Source organism: Phanerochaete carnosa (genome assembly GCF_000300595.1).
Source record: "Phanerochaete carnosa HHB-10118-sp unplaced genomic scaffold PHACAscaffold_1, whole genome shotgun sequence".
NCBI classification, from domain to species: Eukaryota; Fungi; Basidiomycota; class Agaricomycetes; order Polyporales; family Phanerochaetaceae; genus Phanerochaete; species Phanerochaete carnosa.
In genome coordinates this window covers 3360706-3373328 of record NW_006767628.1, presented here as the reverse complement: position 1 = coordinate 3373328, position 12623 = coordinate 3360706, and the positions used below count along the sequence as shown (strand labels likewise).

The window sequence follows — 12623 nt, the reverse complement described above, 5'->3', positions numbered from 1 at the left end:
GCAGCCTGCACAGTCCATCTTAGTGCGGCCAGTAAGCTCTCATTTGCAGGCCCTACACGGCAATACAACTCCTGTCCGGCATGCGAGCGATCTCCGCAAGATAATTTAATCCGCGCGCCAGAGCGTCTGCACAATGTGCAGCAAAGATACCAACGCGTCTCTGACCTCTCGAGTAGCGAAATCTGCATGGTGCGTGCTGCGACGCACAAACGTCTATTTGTCAGAAATGACAGATAGTGATAGCCCACGCGCAGTGGACTCCGGCTGAACATCAAATGACCGTAAGTTGTCAGAAAAACGGTATTTGGCGGCTACCTAGCAGAGGAACAGTCGAGATGGCGCCTATGACCTGACACAGCGGATGGTTATCGTTAGTAGCACCCGTTAGTATCGGGAGAGTATCACTTTACAGAATTGTCGCAACGATTTTTCGGGTGTGAGGCGCGTGCCTGAACTCAGTGAGGTAGATGCCTTCGGGAGTGCAATCACTATGCAGTTGCTGTTGGCTTGGTTTTGGCCATGTAGCTTACCTTGCCAGGTACCCAGATTCAACTGACCATCAGTGATGGGAATCGAGATGGACGAGCCGACCAGGGATGTCTTCGTGTGCGAGACACTAATTCGTGGAGTATGAGTAAACGCCGCCAGTGCTTGGTCAGGATGCGTACGAATCACTATGAAGCCGTGTGCGAATCTGTCAGCATATTTGGATAGAGTACGATGAAGAACTGTATGCTTACTCGGGACCCTCGTCTGTGTGACGCCAGTTCAGGCTCTCAGGGACAATGTTGTCCAGCGCCATGTCCATATCTAACCAAATTAGCGAAAGAGAGCTTGGCGCCGTTACTAACACGAAGAACGGGAGTTACTGACCCCTGCGAACATCTATGAACTGTGATGTGGTCCAGTGCATGGTATCTAGCGGATAGTCACGCACCAGAATCAAAATTCTCGTTGATCGTTAACGCAGCAGAGGTGTGCTGGCTACGGTACGGAAATCCAAAGTTATTCGTAGCCTCAGCTCAACTCGGCGGAGGATACTAACATGAATAGGAACAACATTCCTACCTGGTACATCGATATCAGTTCTGCATAGCTGTCCGCTTTGAGTCTAGAACAGAACAAAGCACTCACCCGGACATCTTGTAGACCAGGCGCAATCTGCGCCAGTATTTCTTCAGTTACGAGATGGCATCCCTTGGAACGCCTGGAAAGAGTAAAGGTCTTCTGCCAGCCCATGAAGCTGTATTTGATGTTCGAACAAGATCGAGTACCGACACGGACCAGAGCAGGTCGTCGTAGTATTATCGTAGGCTTTACTAGATCAAATTGATGGGAGATGACGCGATGACGCTCCCTCGGTGGAACCGCATTCCAATTCGGATTACCTTGCTTGCCAAGGTATGTTGGGACAGGCATAATTGCCATCAAATCACGTACCCGACTTGATCCGATTCATCCGACATTCTCCTTTACATTGTTGCCGTCCTCTCAGTCCTTTGCCCTCTTACTTGTCCTTATCTTATACTCTCCAGAAAACTTTTCAGCCAATGTCGGTCATGCTCGCTGATCTGGGCGCCGGTACATCGCGAACCCAATTCCAGCTTACAATCGCGATGGAACCCTGCTCCCACCTGCGAAGTACGAGTCCGATCAGAGCTGAAGGACACTCTTGTGGTTGTCTACTTCACGTTCATGCACTGGTTCATCGGAAGTAGGAACAAGGCAGACGCGTCCGACACTTTCGTAGCTGACATCGTCAATATGAAGCTCCTCGCCGGTCCACACGCGACGCTTTGCCCTGAGTCAACGACCCAACGGCTTCTTTATCCACAAACCGATCGCCTGCGAAGAAGGCCCGTACGTTTCGCACGAACGAGTGATTCAGGTGGTGAAGCGATATTGCTGGCTCCTTTTTATGACATGCCATAGATTGAGAGAAATAAGAATCTCTGGCTCCTTTTTCCGAAATTATTTCTGTGCACACACGCCACCATGGCTGTATTTTAGCTCGAAATAGCGACTGGACAAATGATTCTCGTCATCAATTTCTCCATATCTCCAGAGCCAAGCAAGGTTTCTGCCGGCGCAGACAGCCCTCCTCTAGTAGGGAAAGGCCAGTAATTCGAGCTTCCAATATCCACAACAGTAGGCAGGCAGTGCACTAGATATCACTCAAACAGAATTTATTCGAAACATCCAGCATAGCGTAGCCCAAAAATAGGACAAAGGTATCTACCACATAGCTTCACTACAGAGAGGAGCTCATTCAGCCTCGCCATATCTCTTATAAGTCGCCCTGTCAAATCCGCCACGGTTGCCAGGGACGTTGCGGCGATTGCAGTGGTTCGCGTAATGACCGCGTTCACCGCACTTGAAAACTGCAGTCAGATACATTAAGGGGCCGCGAACCAGTGTTTCGGACTTACCTTGAAGCATACGACATCCTCCAAGTTCCGCCGACCGCCGGGAGGACCAAGAGTACCTCCCGCACCTGGCGGACCTGCACCGCCAAATCCACGGTCGAAGTCCGCATATCTACCGTAACCAGGCGGAGGAGGTCCCAAATCGCGTTGCGATGGTGGCTCTGGGGGCTCGTATGCCTTCGGGAGGGGTAGATCCGGCTTCGGGCTATATCGAGTCAGGATCCGATATAGTCAGTGCAGTAAATCAAGTACTCACTGGCCACGAGGACATTCTGGCCCCAAAGGACAGAATCCTGTCAGATAATTTTGACACACGACCCTACGGACATGCTTTCGCGGGCATGATGGCCCTGTCACCTACGATCAGATAACGAGCCATACACACTGAGCAATCACTTACCAAGTTTGCAAAATCCCCGATTATAGTCGGGGCACTCCACTCGCCGCTCCTTCGGGTGAGCGTACAGACACTCGTCGCCTGCGGAACAATAGCCGTACTTCGCGTACCACCAGCACTCCGGCATTCGCCTCAGGTTGTACTCATGCAAGAACTCGCATTGGTCGCCTTTCTTACACAGTCCACGCAGCCAGTGCTTGCAGACCGTAGAGAGACGCTCCCGCTCACGAGGGTGCGTGGGCAGCTGCTTCGGCGGCTGAAAATTTTGCGTAGACGGCGTTGTGTGCCTCAGTGGACAGTGCAGCGGGCCAAGAGGGCAACCCGTTGAGGACAGATTCAGACGACATATTTGATCATCTAAAGGCTCTAGTTAGTACTTGGTCTTACTGGCATGAACATACGGTACGCACCCTTGTCCAACTTGACCCCGAGCTCATTCTTCACGTAATTCTCTTCCGCGAAGTTATTCTGGTGGAACTGCGGTTGTATAAGGTCTTTTAGACCGGTAGGCGCACCGAGGGGGTTGGATATGGCGGAGCTCATTACGCAAGTTTATTATGGGGAGACGAGGACGTCGTGGTCCAGGCCAAGAAACGTTGTGGCACCCAGGCAAGCGCTGAGTAAGATCTGGATCTGTGATAAACACATGATTATCTTATTTTTCCCTTATTGGGGATAGCTATGTCTCAGTGACGCAGGACGCTGCTCCGCATCAGTCGTGCGCCCAAGCCGCGATACAAGACAAGGCGAGCACGCCGCTCAGACACTCACACGAATGGAGGTGATCCAAGCAGATGACAAAAAACATGTTGTATCCGGCGACCGGGCTCAAGATGAGCTTGCCGACTACCCCTGGGTCATCCGCACGCCCTTGAAACTCTGCGTCGACTTCATCTCTTCGGGGTTTCGCTTGGTCCGACCATATGCGCCTCAACTTATTCCGCTGGCTGTCTTTGTATCCGCAATTCCTGCGCTACTGTTCTTTTCGTTTTCTTCTGGGTGGTTTGTGTGGAGAAGTATTGCGGTGGGATGGGAGATACCTTTGTACCTTCAATATGGGTACGCTCGTTTTCAAAGCCTCTTCCGACTGTCTCCGTACTTATGATAATCTTAGTGATGGTGTATCTCCATACACCAGTGTCTCGTTACCTGCGCTTGTGTCACGCCAAGCGTACGACATTTCCTTACACCTGCAAGTTCCAACAAACCCGTCGAACATAGACTTAGGGAATTTTATGGTGGACATCACTATAACGAGCGGAAACAATCATACAGTAGCAACTTCTCGACGGACTGTAAGTCTCGACTATCTACTTGTCATCACTGATGCTTACATGCACGACAAGGCCTTAGTTTTTCCGAAGTTCTCTACACCGCTCTCCATTATCTGGAATAAGCCGGGGATGGCTGAGTTGAACATTCCTATGCTTGATAATGTGGAATTTGGGACAGTAAGTGCCTTCGCGCGCGTCGAAATTGGGCGACGCGATCACTGGAAGACCATAAGGAGTGGCGAAGGGCGGGAGCTAAGCGTGTCATCCGCGATGCTGCGCGGTGTCGTAGTGTCAAGGAAAGAGAGAAGGGCGAAGTAAATGCCGGCGATGAGCTGGCGGAGTTCGGCTTGGCGAATGTCAGTGTGTCGGTGGACGAGCTGCAGGCGTTGGTGGAAGAACTCGGGCTGGGTGGAGACGACGCGAAGGAATTAGTGGCGGGGCTTGCGGGACCTTCCGAGCCGGAGAAGAACATTGCAAAGGCTGCAGCAAAGGTTGCGAAGGGGGGCGAGAAGAACAGGAATGAGAAGGCGGCAGAAGAAGGCGAGAAATGCAAGGATGCTGAGCCGCCAGTCATAGTCAAAATTGCGCCCCCGGAAGACGATCCAGCGAAGGAATGATTAGCCGAGACACAAGCTGTAGGAAACTGGATTTTCTGCAAATCGTGGGCGATCTTGGATGGTGCTGGGTACACTCGGATTGCCTTCCGGAGATAATACAATGTGCTTGCTAGTCTTCAGATTCCGACGGCTGTGACAACCTGGAGCGTCTGCGTCTGAGGGGTGTTGACTCCAGTGGGATCTCAGCTGATATCTCTTCGGTCTTGATTTCTTGAGGAACCTGCTGTTGTCGAGTAGACGGTTTTGCGCATGAACAAGACATGATAGCTTAAAGGAAAGGCGGAAAGCTTACAAAGGAAGTTCTGGATGAGCCAAAGCTCTGGCTACGTTTAGGTGCCATCCTGCGAGTATTGGCGGGCTTGGCCTCATCTCGGGGTCGCCTGCGAGGCCGAGGTGGTTTCTCATGTAAGACGGCTTCCGCCTGCTGTGGCTCCTCGTGAAATTGCCATTCAACAGCGGGCAGAACGCAAGATGCAAGGATAACGAATGAAATGAAGAAGAATGTCGCCGCAGCCATCATAGAGGTCAGCAGCGGGAAGCGCGTCAGGAGACCTCTACGAGATGAATTATTAGTCCAATACAGCGCATGAGTCTGCAGCGCCTTACCTCAGCCCTTGATGCGGCTTGCGGGGACGGGGATGGTGACCGCGAGGGCGCGTGCTTCGGGAACATCTGCAGCGGAGAATATGCACCGGGCACACCTATCGGCTGCTGTGGTTGCACTGGTGGTTCGTCGGCAAATGGTTTGTAATCCTCGTTGCGGCGAAGGAATATGTCCAGCTCATTGAATTCTATGGCATCTTCGCTACAAGACTGGTTCAGCTCTTGACAGACCCAGGGAGCTTCAGATTTAGATATACACCCACAATTCAGTAAAGGTCTGAGAGGATATAAGCATATGCATATGGAGTGTATTCGTGCACTTACGCCAACGAATTCGCCACCAACCAGAATTCCTGGCAGCTGCTGTTTGTCTGCTCAAGAATGGTACTATCAGTCAATAATACATCCGTAGGTCTATCTATACATAGCTACGGACCTAGCGGGGCCTTCCTCTTCCACAGCCGCTTGGCGTCCTCGTCCGATGCCAGATCATACGACGTAAACGAGATCTTCTTGACCTGCAGCACGCGCAGGAGGTACTCTAACGTGCAGTGTCAGGGCACGTCTAACATGGACGGCGTGGGTGGTAAGCTGGTGACGCACCCTGGCGCCGCCTGAGCTCGACCTGTGATGCGATGGTGGTGAGGAAGACTTGAATAGGTGGGGGAGTCATGGTCTATGAGTATTCTGAGAGTTGTGTGGAGAAAGAGGACAGCGTGAACCGGTTGTAAGCTGTCCGAGGTGAAGTTGCTATGAGGTCTCAAGATCTCCACGGCCGCTTCTTCGTCCGAAACAGCTCCTTTGCTAATCCGCGCACTGAGAGCGTTTGGTATTCGATCTCTGTTTATCTCGATAGCATACTAGTGTGTATCATCCGTTCTGAGCTGGACGGTTTAGCACGAGGACATCCCTAGGGGAGGCGAGCCATAGATCTGAGGGCGGCGCCGGCACGATTAATTATTGCTCGCACTTCGGATGCCTGACCTGGTTAGTTGCACCTGCCCTTACTATCATCTGTACTGCACTTCTTCAAATCTACGCTGTGCGACAATGGCACCTTCTGCACTGGTTGTCTGCCTCGGAAACATCTGTCGTTCGCCCATGGGTGAGGCCGTGCTTAAGCATGTCGCCAAAGAACGAGGGATCGACATCCATATCGAATCGGCGGGTATGGCTGGGTATCACGTCGGCGAGGAGCCAGATGAGCGGTGCGTCTCTCTCAGTTTTACACCCGATAGTTCTGTGTGGTGACCAGGATGCCGGAACGACGTGCAGGACTGTTGCTGTATGCAAGAAGGTACGCTCGCACAGCCCTCCGGATCTCCCAGCTTGGGCGATGTCTGAGTTGCGTATGTAGCATGGTGTACCCATAAGCCACGAAGCCCGTCAAGTGTCTACTGAAGACTTCAGGAGATTCACACATATTCTGGCCTCAGACGAGGCCAACCTTCGTGCTCTGGATCGCGTGAAGCCCAGGAACGCGACTGCAGAGGTCCGCTTGTGGGGATCATATGTCGACAACGCACCCATTGCGGATCCATACTATGGTGGCATGGTAAATCCACCCCCTGGCTTTGATGTAAGAAGTAGTGTGACTAAAGTCTGCTCGGTAGGATGGGTTCGAGCAGGTGTACAGGCAGTGCGTGCAGTACAGTAATGCCTTCCTGGATGAAGTTGTGGGCAAGGAGAACTAGAGGTTCTCCGAGATCCATTCCAGGTGTAACGACGTATTTTACAGCCATCAATTACAAAGGGTGAGGGTCTAATGATGAGTAGGCATATCGACAGATGCTTCGTTGCCGATAGCATCCTCTGCCTTCCAGAGCGCCGTGGTAGTCTTGTTCTGTGTGTAGAAGTCGATGCCGCTAAGCACGTCGTCAACACCAGGACTGAGCGCTGAAAACAACCGCGCTTACCTCCTGCCATAGAACGGGATGTCACCGAGGAAACTTGCTTTGTTGCCGCTCCAAGAGAACATGGGCAGCGGTACTGGAATGGGGACATTGATGCCGACCTGACCAACCTCGACTTCAACTTCGAACTTTCGCGCAGTTGCGCCGCTCTGCGTGAAGATCGCCGTGCCGTTTCCATACTTATTGGCGTTAATGATGGCAAGGGCGTCGTCGAGCGTGTCTGCCGGGATGACCACGAGGACAGGACCGAAAATTTCCTCCCTGGGAGGTGCATTCGTAAGAAGCATTAGAGGGTTGGGACAGGTACGCACTTGTAGCATCTCATATCGGCCGTGGCTTCAATGATTGTGGGGCCGACCCAGTTACCGTTAGGGTACCCAGGCACTTGGTGACCACGGCCATCCAGGACAATCTTGCCACCCTGCTCTTCGGCAGATGCAATAAGGCCCTCAATGCGAGCCTTGGAGGCGGTTGAGATGACAGGGCCACTAAGGACAATCATTAGTGAGAAGGCCTGATAGATAGATATTAGTAGTTTACAGATCAGCACCGCCTTCGAAACCCTGGTTAACTTTCAGCTTCTTAACCCGCTCGACCAATTCGGGGATCCACTGCTGAGAGTTGCCAACAAGAACGGCAACAGAGATGGCCATGCATCGCTGACCAGCAGCTATTAGACCGATGATAAGTATTCGTGACACACATTCTAGGTCTTTCGCTCACCTCCGAAGGCCGCGCCAATGAGAGAGTTAAGAGCATGATTCTTGTTGGCTAAGTGACGGCTATGAGCCACACCATTTGATAGTGAGGTAAATATTACTTGCCGTCTGGCATAACCACGGCATGGTTCTTGGCTCCAAGGTTTGCCTGCACACGCTTTCCAGTCTTGCGGCCTCTACTAAACCATTAGCGTCGTGACAGTAGATCAGGAAGCGCCTCACTGACCTCTCGTATATGTGATGGCCAGCTCTATCACCACCGACAAAGCTGATAGCCTTGATCTTTGGGTGGTCACAGATCGCGTTGACGGTGGGAACCGTGCCATGTACAATATTGAGAACACCAGCGGGTAGACCAGCACGCTGACAAAGCTCAGCAATAATCATGGCCGCCCCTGGGTCTCGTTCCGAAGGCTTCACAATGAGGGTGTTCCCTGTCGCAATAGCCATAGGGATTGTCCACAGAGGAATCATGCTACAAATAGTCGAATAAGCTTCAGGTCTTGATTATGACAAACGAAATCAACTCACGCAGGGAAGTTGAAAGGTGCAATACTATTAAGACAGTTAGTAAAGAATGAAACTGGGCGAACGCTTATGCGTCAATGTGCACCTTGCGCATACACCGAGAGGCAAACGACGAGTAGAAGTGTCCATGTCCTTGCTCACTAGAAGCGCATGAGCGCGTGCAAATGACGAAGTTCGTGAAAGCACACACCTTCGATGGTATTGCCCAACAATGCGGAGGGAATGCCGGTCGCTGTCTCAACCACCTGCAGGCCACGCAGAAGATCGCCTTTCGCATCTGCGCAATATTCGTTAATCTTTCGAGAACAGGCAAGCTATAGCTCTCCTTGGCCCACCTGCGTAGGTCTTGCCCTGTTCAAGAACGATGCTGCTGGCTATGGCGTCTTCGTGTTTTCGCAGAAGATGTTGGAGTCTATAGGCGACGAGTTAGCACGTGTAACAGCTACCAAAACTATTGGTACATACTCCATCACAAAACGTTGACGTGTGAGCGCCGTGGATCGGCTCCATGTCTTGAAAGCATCTTGGGCAGCAGTCACGGCTTGCTCGAACTCGGAGCTCGCGGTCTCTGGTACTCGAGTGAGAAGTGTCTGAGATGCCTAGAAGTGATAGTTGTTAGCATGATCTTGGTGTCCTAGTATGATGACATGGACGTACCGGGTCAACAACTTCTATCCAGCTTTGGGTCTTGCTCTCGACGAACTCGCCGGCGATGAAATTCTTGGTATTCTCCCCTGTTGCACTGGTGCCTTGCCACTCCGACGAGAGCTTCTCGGCGCGAGAACGAGCAGCAGCACTGAGCCCGCTGAGGGGTGGCCTACACGTTGATGTAACAGCGTAGGAGCGTGTCTGAAGAGTGCGCAGACGAGTTACTGTCCTAGGATGCATAGTCGTGCAGAGCGTGGAGCAAAGTATGACCAACGCTCGGAAAGCTTTAAATACTCGGGAGTTCGGGCGAAAGTCCTCCAGCCGGAGTCGCGTTTCCGGACTCAAGTCACGGGGCGGAGCTGAAAGCGCCCCGCCCCGCCACGCTCACGTGCTCCATATACTCGTCGCATTGGCGTCGGCGCTGCTCAGTCTCGTCTCTCCGTCGTTGGCGGCGGCGGGCGCCGCGACGGCGCGTTACATGGCGAGCCGTGCGCGCGCGTACGGCGACGCGTCGCCGCACACCGTACCACACGGTGCGCATCTTCCAGAATTTTTTTTCAAGACGTTATCCGTCACGTGCGAAACCTTGTGATTGATTTGGCCGCTATTCTTGACGACGACCATCCCTCTTTGCGTTGTCCGCTCGACGGCTCAGCCTTTCGACCTGTTTTCTACATCCTACCTGATTCCATTCTTTGCAGTTGGCACAGCCCTCTGCCCCCACGCTCCTTTCACCTCTTGACCTTGGCTCGATGTCACAACCACTCCAGTCCCCGTCAACTCACAGCCTTCTGCCTCCCATCAGCCCAGGTGGTGCACCGTCGATACGTACCGTCGCCAGCAATGCGTCTCTTGTGCGTTACATTGGTCACCCACTGACCGTCTTCGTTAAATGTCTGACACGACGATGCTTTTAGCGGTCGCAGAGCGACTCGCGTTACGCCATAGCAAGCGAAGGTTCGACGAGCCCGGTCCCTGCCTCAATATCCGATAAGGTACGTTGCAGCAGCTAGCTTGTTGCGCAAAAGCCTTCATTCACTACCTGGTTAGTTCGCAATGTCGCCAGACCCGTCATCGTGGGGCGGTAATCTTTCGCCGAATTTTCGGGAACCTGACGACGAACTACACAATCCCGACCCTAAGCGGGACCGCAAAAGCGACAAAGGGGGCACAATCTTGACCTCTCGTGGCATTGCGAACTTGGGATGTCTGGTCATCCTGTTTACTGGCATCGGAATGCTCTTGTGAGCTGCGCTTGTCAATTCATACTCTATGCGGTTAACTCAAGTTCTGCGACAGTGCCGGATATCCTCTCATCTCCCATTTTACTAAAAGGCAGCAAACAAGTCTCGGCGGATTCAATCTTGGGGGCACTAACGCGACCGGTCAGGTACGTCATGAGCATGCGTAGAGATGAACGCTCTGATGTCAACTTAATTCCCAGGTGCCCAAGATGCCAGGCAACTGGGGTCTTGTCGATCTAGAGACGCCTGAAGAAGTTTACACTAAGGTCGATTATGTTAGCGGAAAGACCTGGGAACTGGTCTTCAGTGACGAGTTCAACACTGATGGTCGTACTTTCTATCCTGGAGACGACCCTTATTGGGAAGCGGTCGACTTACACTACTGGGAAACAAACAACATGGAGTGGTACGACCCGGCATCCATCACTACTCGCAATGGATCGTTGGAAATCACGCTGTCCGCTCAGCAGACGCATGGGCTGAACTACTCGGGCGGTATGATGACCACGTGGAATAAGTTCTGCTTTACCGGTGGCCTTGTTGAAGCTTCAGTCGTTCTTCCCGGTACAAATAATATCGTCGGCCTCTGGCCCGCCATTTGGATGATGGGTAATCTCGGTCGGGCCGGTTATGGTGCAAGCCTCGAGGGCATGGTAGGGGGCTATTTGTCGGCCGAAACACTAAACTGACGACTCCAAATTTCAGTGGCCCTACTCGTACGACTCTTGTGATGTCGGCACGGTTGCGAATCAAACAATGAATGGTCTCCCAATCGCAGCTACAGAGAACGGTGATCCCAGTAATGGCGATGTACTCTCTTACCTACCTGGTCAGCGTCTCTCGCGTTGCACCTGCCCAGGCGAATCGCATCCTGGTCCTGTTCACACCGATGGTACTTACGTCGGCCGTTCTGCACCCGAAATCGATATTTTCGAAGCTACGGTATGTCCGAGAGCGCCAGTACTGAGGTATCAAAATGTCTCACGTCACACGATACAGATGGGCGGTAGCCCACTCCAAGGTCAGGTCTCTCAGTCAGGACAGTGGGGCGTGAGTTATTGCGAGTCTTCGCCTTGGATCTAGCATGAGGCTGACGGATAGAGTAGCCCTTCAACGCCGAATACCAATGGTTCAACACGTCTGCAAATCTCATTATTCCCAACACCACCCTCACTGTGCTAAACCCCTATATGGGCGGTGCTTTCCAGCAGGCCACCTCCGGTTTAACTTGGACCAGTGAGTCCTATTGACCGGGACTTCGAGCTATTTCTCACCACATGTCCAGACCAGGAGGCGTATGAGCTGACCGGCGACCAATTCTCGGTTTATGGCGTACAGTATCAGCCTGGTTTCGACAATGCCGTGAGTAGTCCCGACGTGTATTGATTAACTCGTGATTAACCCAGGCCTTTCAATAGTACATCGCCTGGATTGCTGACGGCCAGATGGCCTGGCAGCTGAACCAGCCTGGTATGGCTGCTGACCCTCGCGTCGAGATTGGCTCTCGCCCTGTGCCGCAAGAACCGATGGTGAGTGCATCACTCCCTATCTGGGAGCAGTAGCATTTATCATTTCTCTTCAACAGTATTTGATAGCCAACTTGGGAATGTCTCAGAACTTCGGCTTTGTCGACATCGCCCATCTCACCTTCCCCACAACATTGAAGGTTGACTGGATTCGCGTGTATCAGGACCCGGACAACAAGAACATTGGCTGTGATCCGGAGGATTTCCCAACTGCCGCTTACATTAACCAGTAGGTCGTCATCCATGACAGTACAAGCGCAGCTTGCTAACTTAGTTCGTAGGTACATCGAAGCGTACACTAACCCGAACTTGACAACTTGGCGTAACGATTTTGGGCAGCCATTCCCCAAGAGCAACTTCTTGGGCCAATGCTAATTTCTTCTCGTGGATTAGGACACAGGACCTTTAGACTGCTCACATCTTCATTGTTCCACGTGCTTTCCCGCTGCATTTACATTGGCATAATTTTCAGGAGACATACCCACATCATTACACTTGTTTTCTACTAGGATATGGTCTCGTGCTTGTCCAGCGCATCTTTAATATGAGCTGAATCCATAGAACTTGTCCGTCTGCATGTGCAAGCGCCGTGTGTTGTGTGCGGAACCCGGTAATGGCGGTGGCCAAAACAGCTGTTTAGACGCCCGGAGATTTCCATGATTTGTGCTTGTGTTTGGGGCAGGCGTTGTGGTTATGCTCCTCATTCCGTCCTCAGCTCTGCCTTCGGA

The 12623-nt window shown here is 52.3% G+C and overlaps 6 protein-coding genes across 6 annotated transcripts; 2 read left to right on the top strand and 4 right to left on the bottom strand.

Annotated features, from left to right (window-relative positions):
* Positions 1-182: 182 nt before the first annotated feature.
* PHACADRAFT_247549 (uncharacterized protein) lies at positions 183-1221 on the bottom strand. The gene is made up of 9 exons (XM_007390517.1): positions 1135-1221; positions 1046-1067; positions 938-984; positions 874-885; positions 741-810; positions 691-696; positions 531-616; positions 411-471; positions 183-349 (listed from the first exon to the last, which is right to left on the bottom strand). The coding sequence occupies exons 2-9, from the start codon at positions 1060-1062 to the stop codon at positions 343-345; spliced, it is 306 nt and encodes a 101-aa protein (XP_007390579.1). The 5' UTR covers positions 1063-1067; positions 1135-1221; the 3' UTR covers positions 183-342.
* A 941-nt stretch (positions 1222-2162) lies between these two features.
* PHACADRAFT_134399 (uncharacterized protein) lies at positions 2163-3421 on the bottom strand. Its single transcript, XM_007390516.1, has 5 exons — positions 3234-3421; positions 2827-3180; positions 2683-2776; positions 2430-2631; positions 2163-2373 (listed from the first exon to the last, which is right to left on the bottom strand). The coding sequence occupies exons 1-5, from the start codon at positions 3364-3366 to the stop codon at positions 2266-2268; spliced, it is 891 nt and encodes a 296-aa protein (XP_007390578.1). The 5' UTR covers positions 3367-3421; the 3' UTR covers positions 2163-2265.
* A 119-nt stretch (positions 3422-3540) lies between these two features.
* Positions 3541-4415, top strand: PHACADRAFT_134396 (uncharacterized protein; the record flags this gene model as incomplete). Its single annotated transcript, XM_007390515.1, has 3 exons — positions 3541-3882; positions 3938-4118; positions 4170-4415. Exons 1-3 carry the CDS (start codon positions 3599-3601, stop codon positions 4413-4415), a joined length of 711 nt encoding a protein of 236 aa, XP_007390577.1. The 5' UTR covers positions 3541-3598.
* A 748-nt stretch (positions 4416-5163) lies between these two features.
* On the bottom strand, positions 5164-5990 carry PHACADRAFT_190285 (uncharacterized protein; the record flags this gene model as incomplete). Its single annotated transcript, XM_007390514.1, has 6 exons — positions 5164-5268; positions 5321-5519; positions 5581-5594; positions 5642-5688; positions 5754-5858; positions 5921-5990. The coding sequence occupies 6 exons, from the start codon at positions 5988-5990 to the stop codon at positions 5164-5166; spliced, it is 540 nt and encodes a 179-aa protein (XP_007390576.1).
* A 334-nt stretch (positions 5991-6324) lies between these two features.
* PHACADRAFT_247546 (uncharacterized protein) lies at positions 6325-9404 on the bottom strand. The gene is made up of 16 exons (XM_007390513.1): positions 9135-9404; positions 8943-9076; positions 8813-8889; positions 8668-8754; positions 8563-8617; positions 8481-8504; positions 8176-8424; positions 8055-8125; positions 7954-8001; positions 7771-7900; positions 7542-7718; positions 7234-7491; positions 6931-7182; positions 6675-6872; positions 6593-6614; positions 6325-6525 (listed from the first exon to the last, which is right to left on the bottom strand). Exons 2-13 carry the CDS (start codon positions 8945-8947, stop codon positions 7080-7082), a joined length of 1284 nt encoding a protein of 427 aa, XP_007390575.1. The 5' UTR covers positions 8948-9076; positions 9135-9404; the 3' UTR covers positions 6325-6525; positions 6593-6614; positions 6675-6872; positions 6931-7079.
* Positions 9405-9849: 445 nt separating this feature from the next.
* Positions 9850-12446, top strand: PHACADRAFT_247542 (glycoside hydrolase family 16 protein). The gene is made up of 12 exons (XM_007390512.1): positions 9850-9979; positions 10043-10120; positions 10176-10369; positions 10425-10515; positions 10570-11022; positions 11075-11311; positions 11369-11419; positions 11476-11605; positions 11655-11731; positions 11788-11898; positions 11955-12124; positions 12177-12446. Exons 1-12 carry the CDS (start codon positions 9878-9880, stop codon positions 12268-12270), a joined length of 1788 nt encoding a protein of 595 aa, XP_007390574.1. The 5' UTR covers positions 9850-9877; the 3' UTR covers positions 12271-12446.
* The last annotated feature ends 177 nt before the right edge of the window (positions 12447-12623 follow it).

What these genes read in the sequence shown, in the direction of transcription:
- PHACADRAFT_134399 (XM_007390516.1), bottom strand. Translation starts at nt 3,366, where the DNA reads ATGAGCTCCGCCATATCCAACCCCCTCGGTGCGCCTACCGGTCTAAAA. An exon ending in TCGGGGATTTTGCAAACTTG is followed by an intron (nt 2,777 to 2,826) that starts GTAAGTGATTGC and finishes CGTAGGTGACAG; the next exon opens with GGCCATCATGCCCGCGAAAG. An exon ending in CCAGAATGTCCTCGTGGCCA is followed by an intron (nt 2,632 to 2,682) that starts GTGAGTACTTGA and finishes GACTCGATATAG; the next exon opens with CCCGAAGCCGGATCTACCCC.
- PHACADRAFT_247549 (XM_007390517.1), bottom strand. An exon ending in GAATCTGGGTACCTGGCAAG is followed by an intron (nt 472 to 530) that starts GTAAGCTACATG and finishes GCACTCCCGAAG; the next exon opens with GCATCTACCTCACTGAGTTC.
- PHACADRAFT_247546 (XM_007390513.1), bottom strand. An exon ending in CCTCTCGGTGTATGCGCAAG is followed by an intron (nt 8,505 to 8,562) that starts GTGCACATTGAC and finishes CTGTCTTAATAG; the next exon opens with TATTGCACCTTTCAACTTCC. An exon ending in GGCCATCACATATACGAGAG is followed by an intron (nt 8,126 to 8,175) that starts GTCAGTGAGGCG and finishes ATGGTTTAGTAG; the next exon opens with AGGCCGCAAGACTGGAAAGC.
- PHACADRAFT_247542 (XM_007390512.1), top strand. Translation starts at nt 9,878, where the DNA reads ATGTCACAACCACTCCAGTCCCCGTCAACTCACAGCCTTCTGCCTCCC. An exon ending in CTCCGGTTTAACTTGGACCA is followed by an intron (nt 11,606 to 11,654) that starts GTGAGTCCTATT and finishes CCACATGTCCAG; the next exon opens with ACCAGGAGGCGTATGAGCTG. An exon ending in CTGTGCCGCAAGAACCGATG is followed by an intron (nt 11,899 to 11,954) that starts GTGAGTGCATCA and finishes TCTCTTCAACAG; the next exon opens with TATTTGATAGCCAACTTGGG.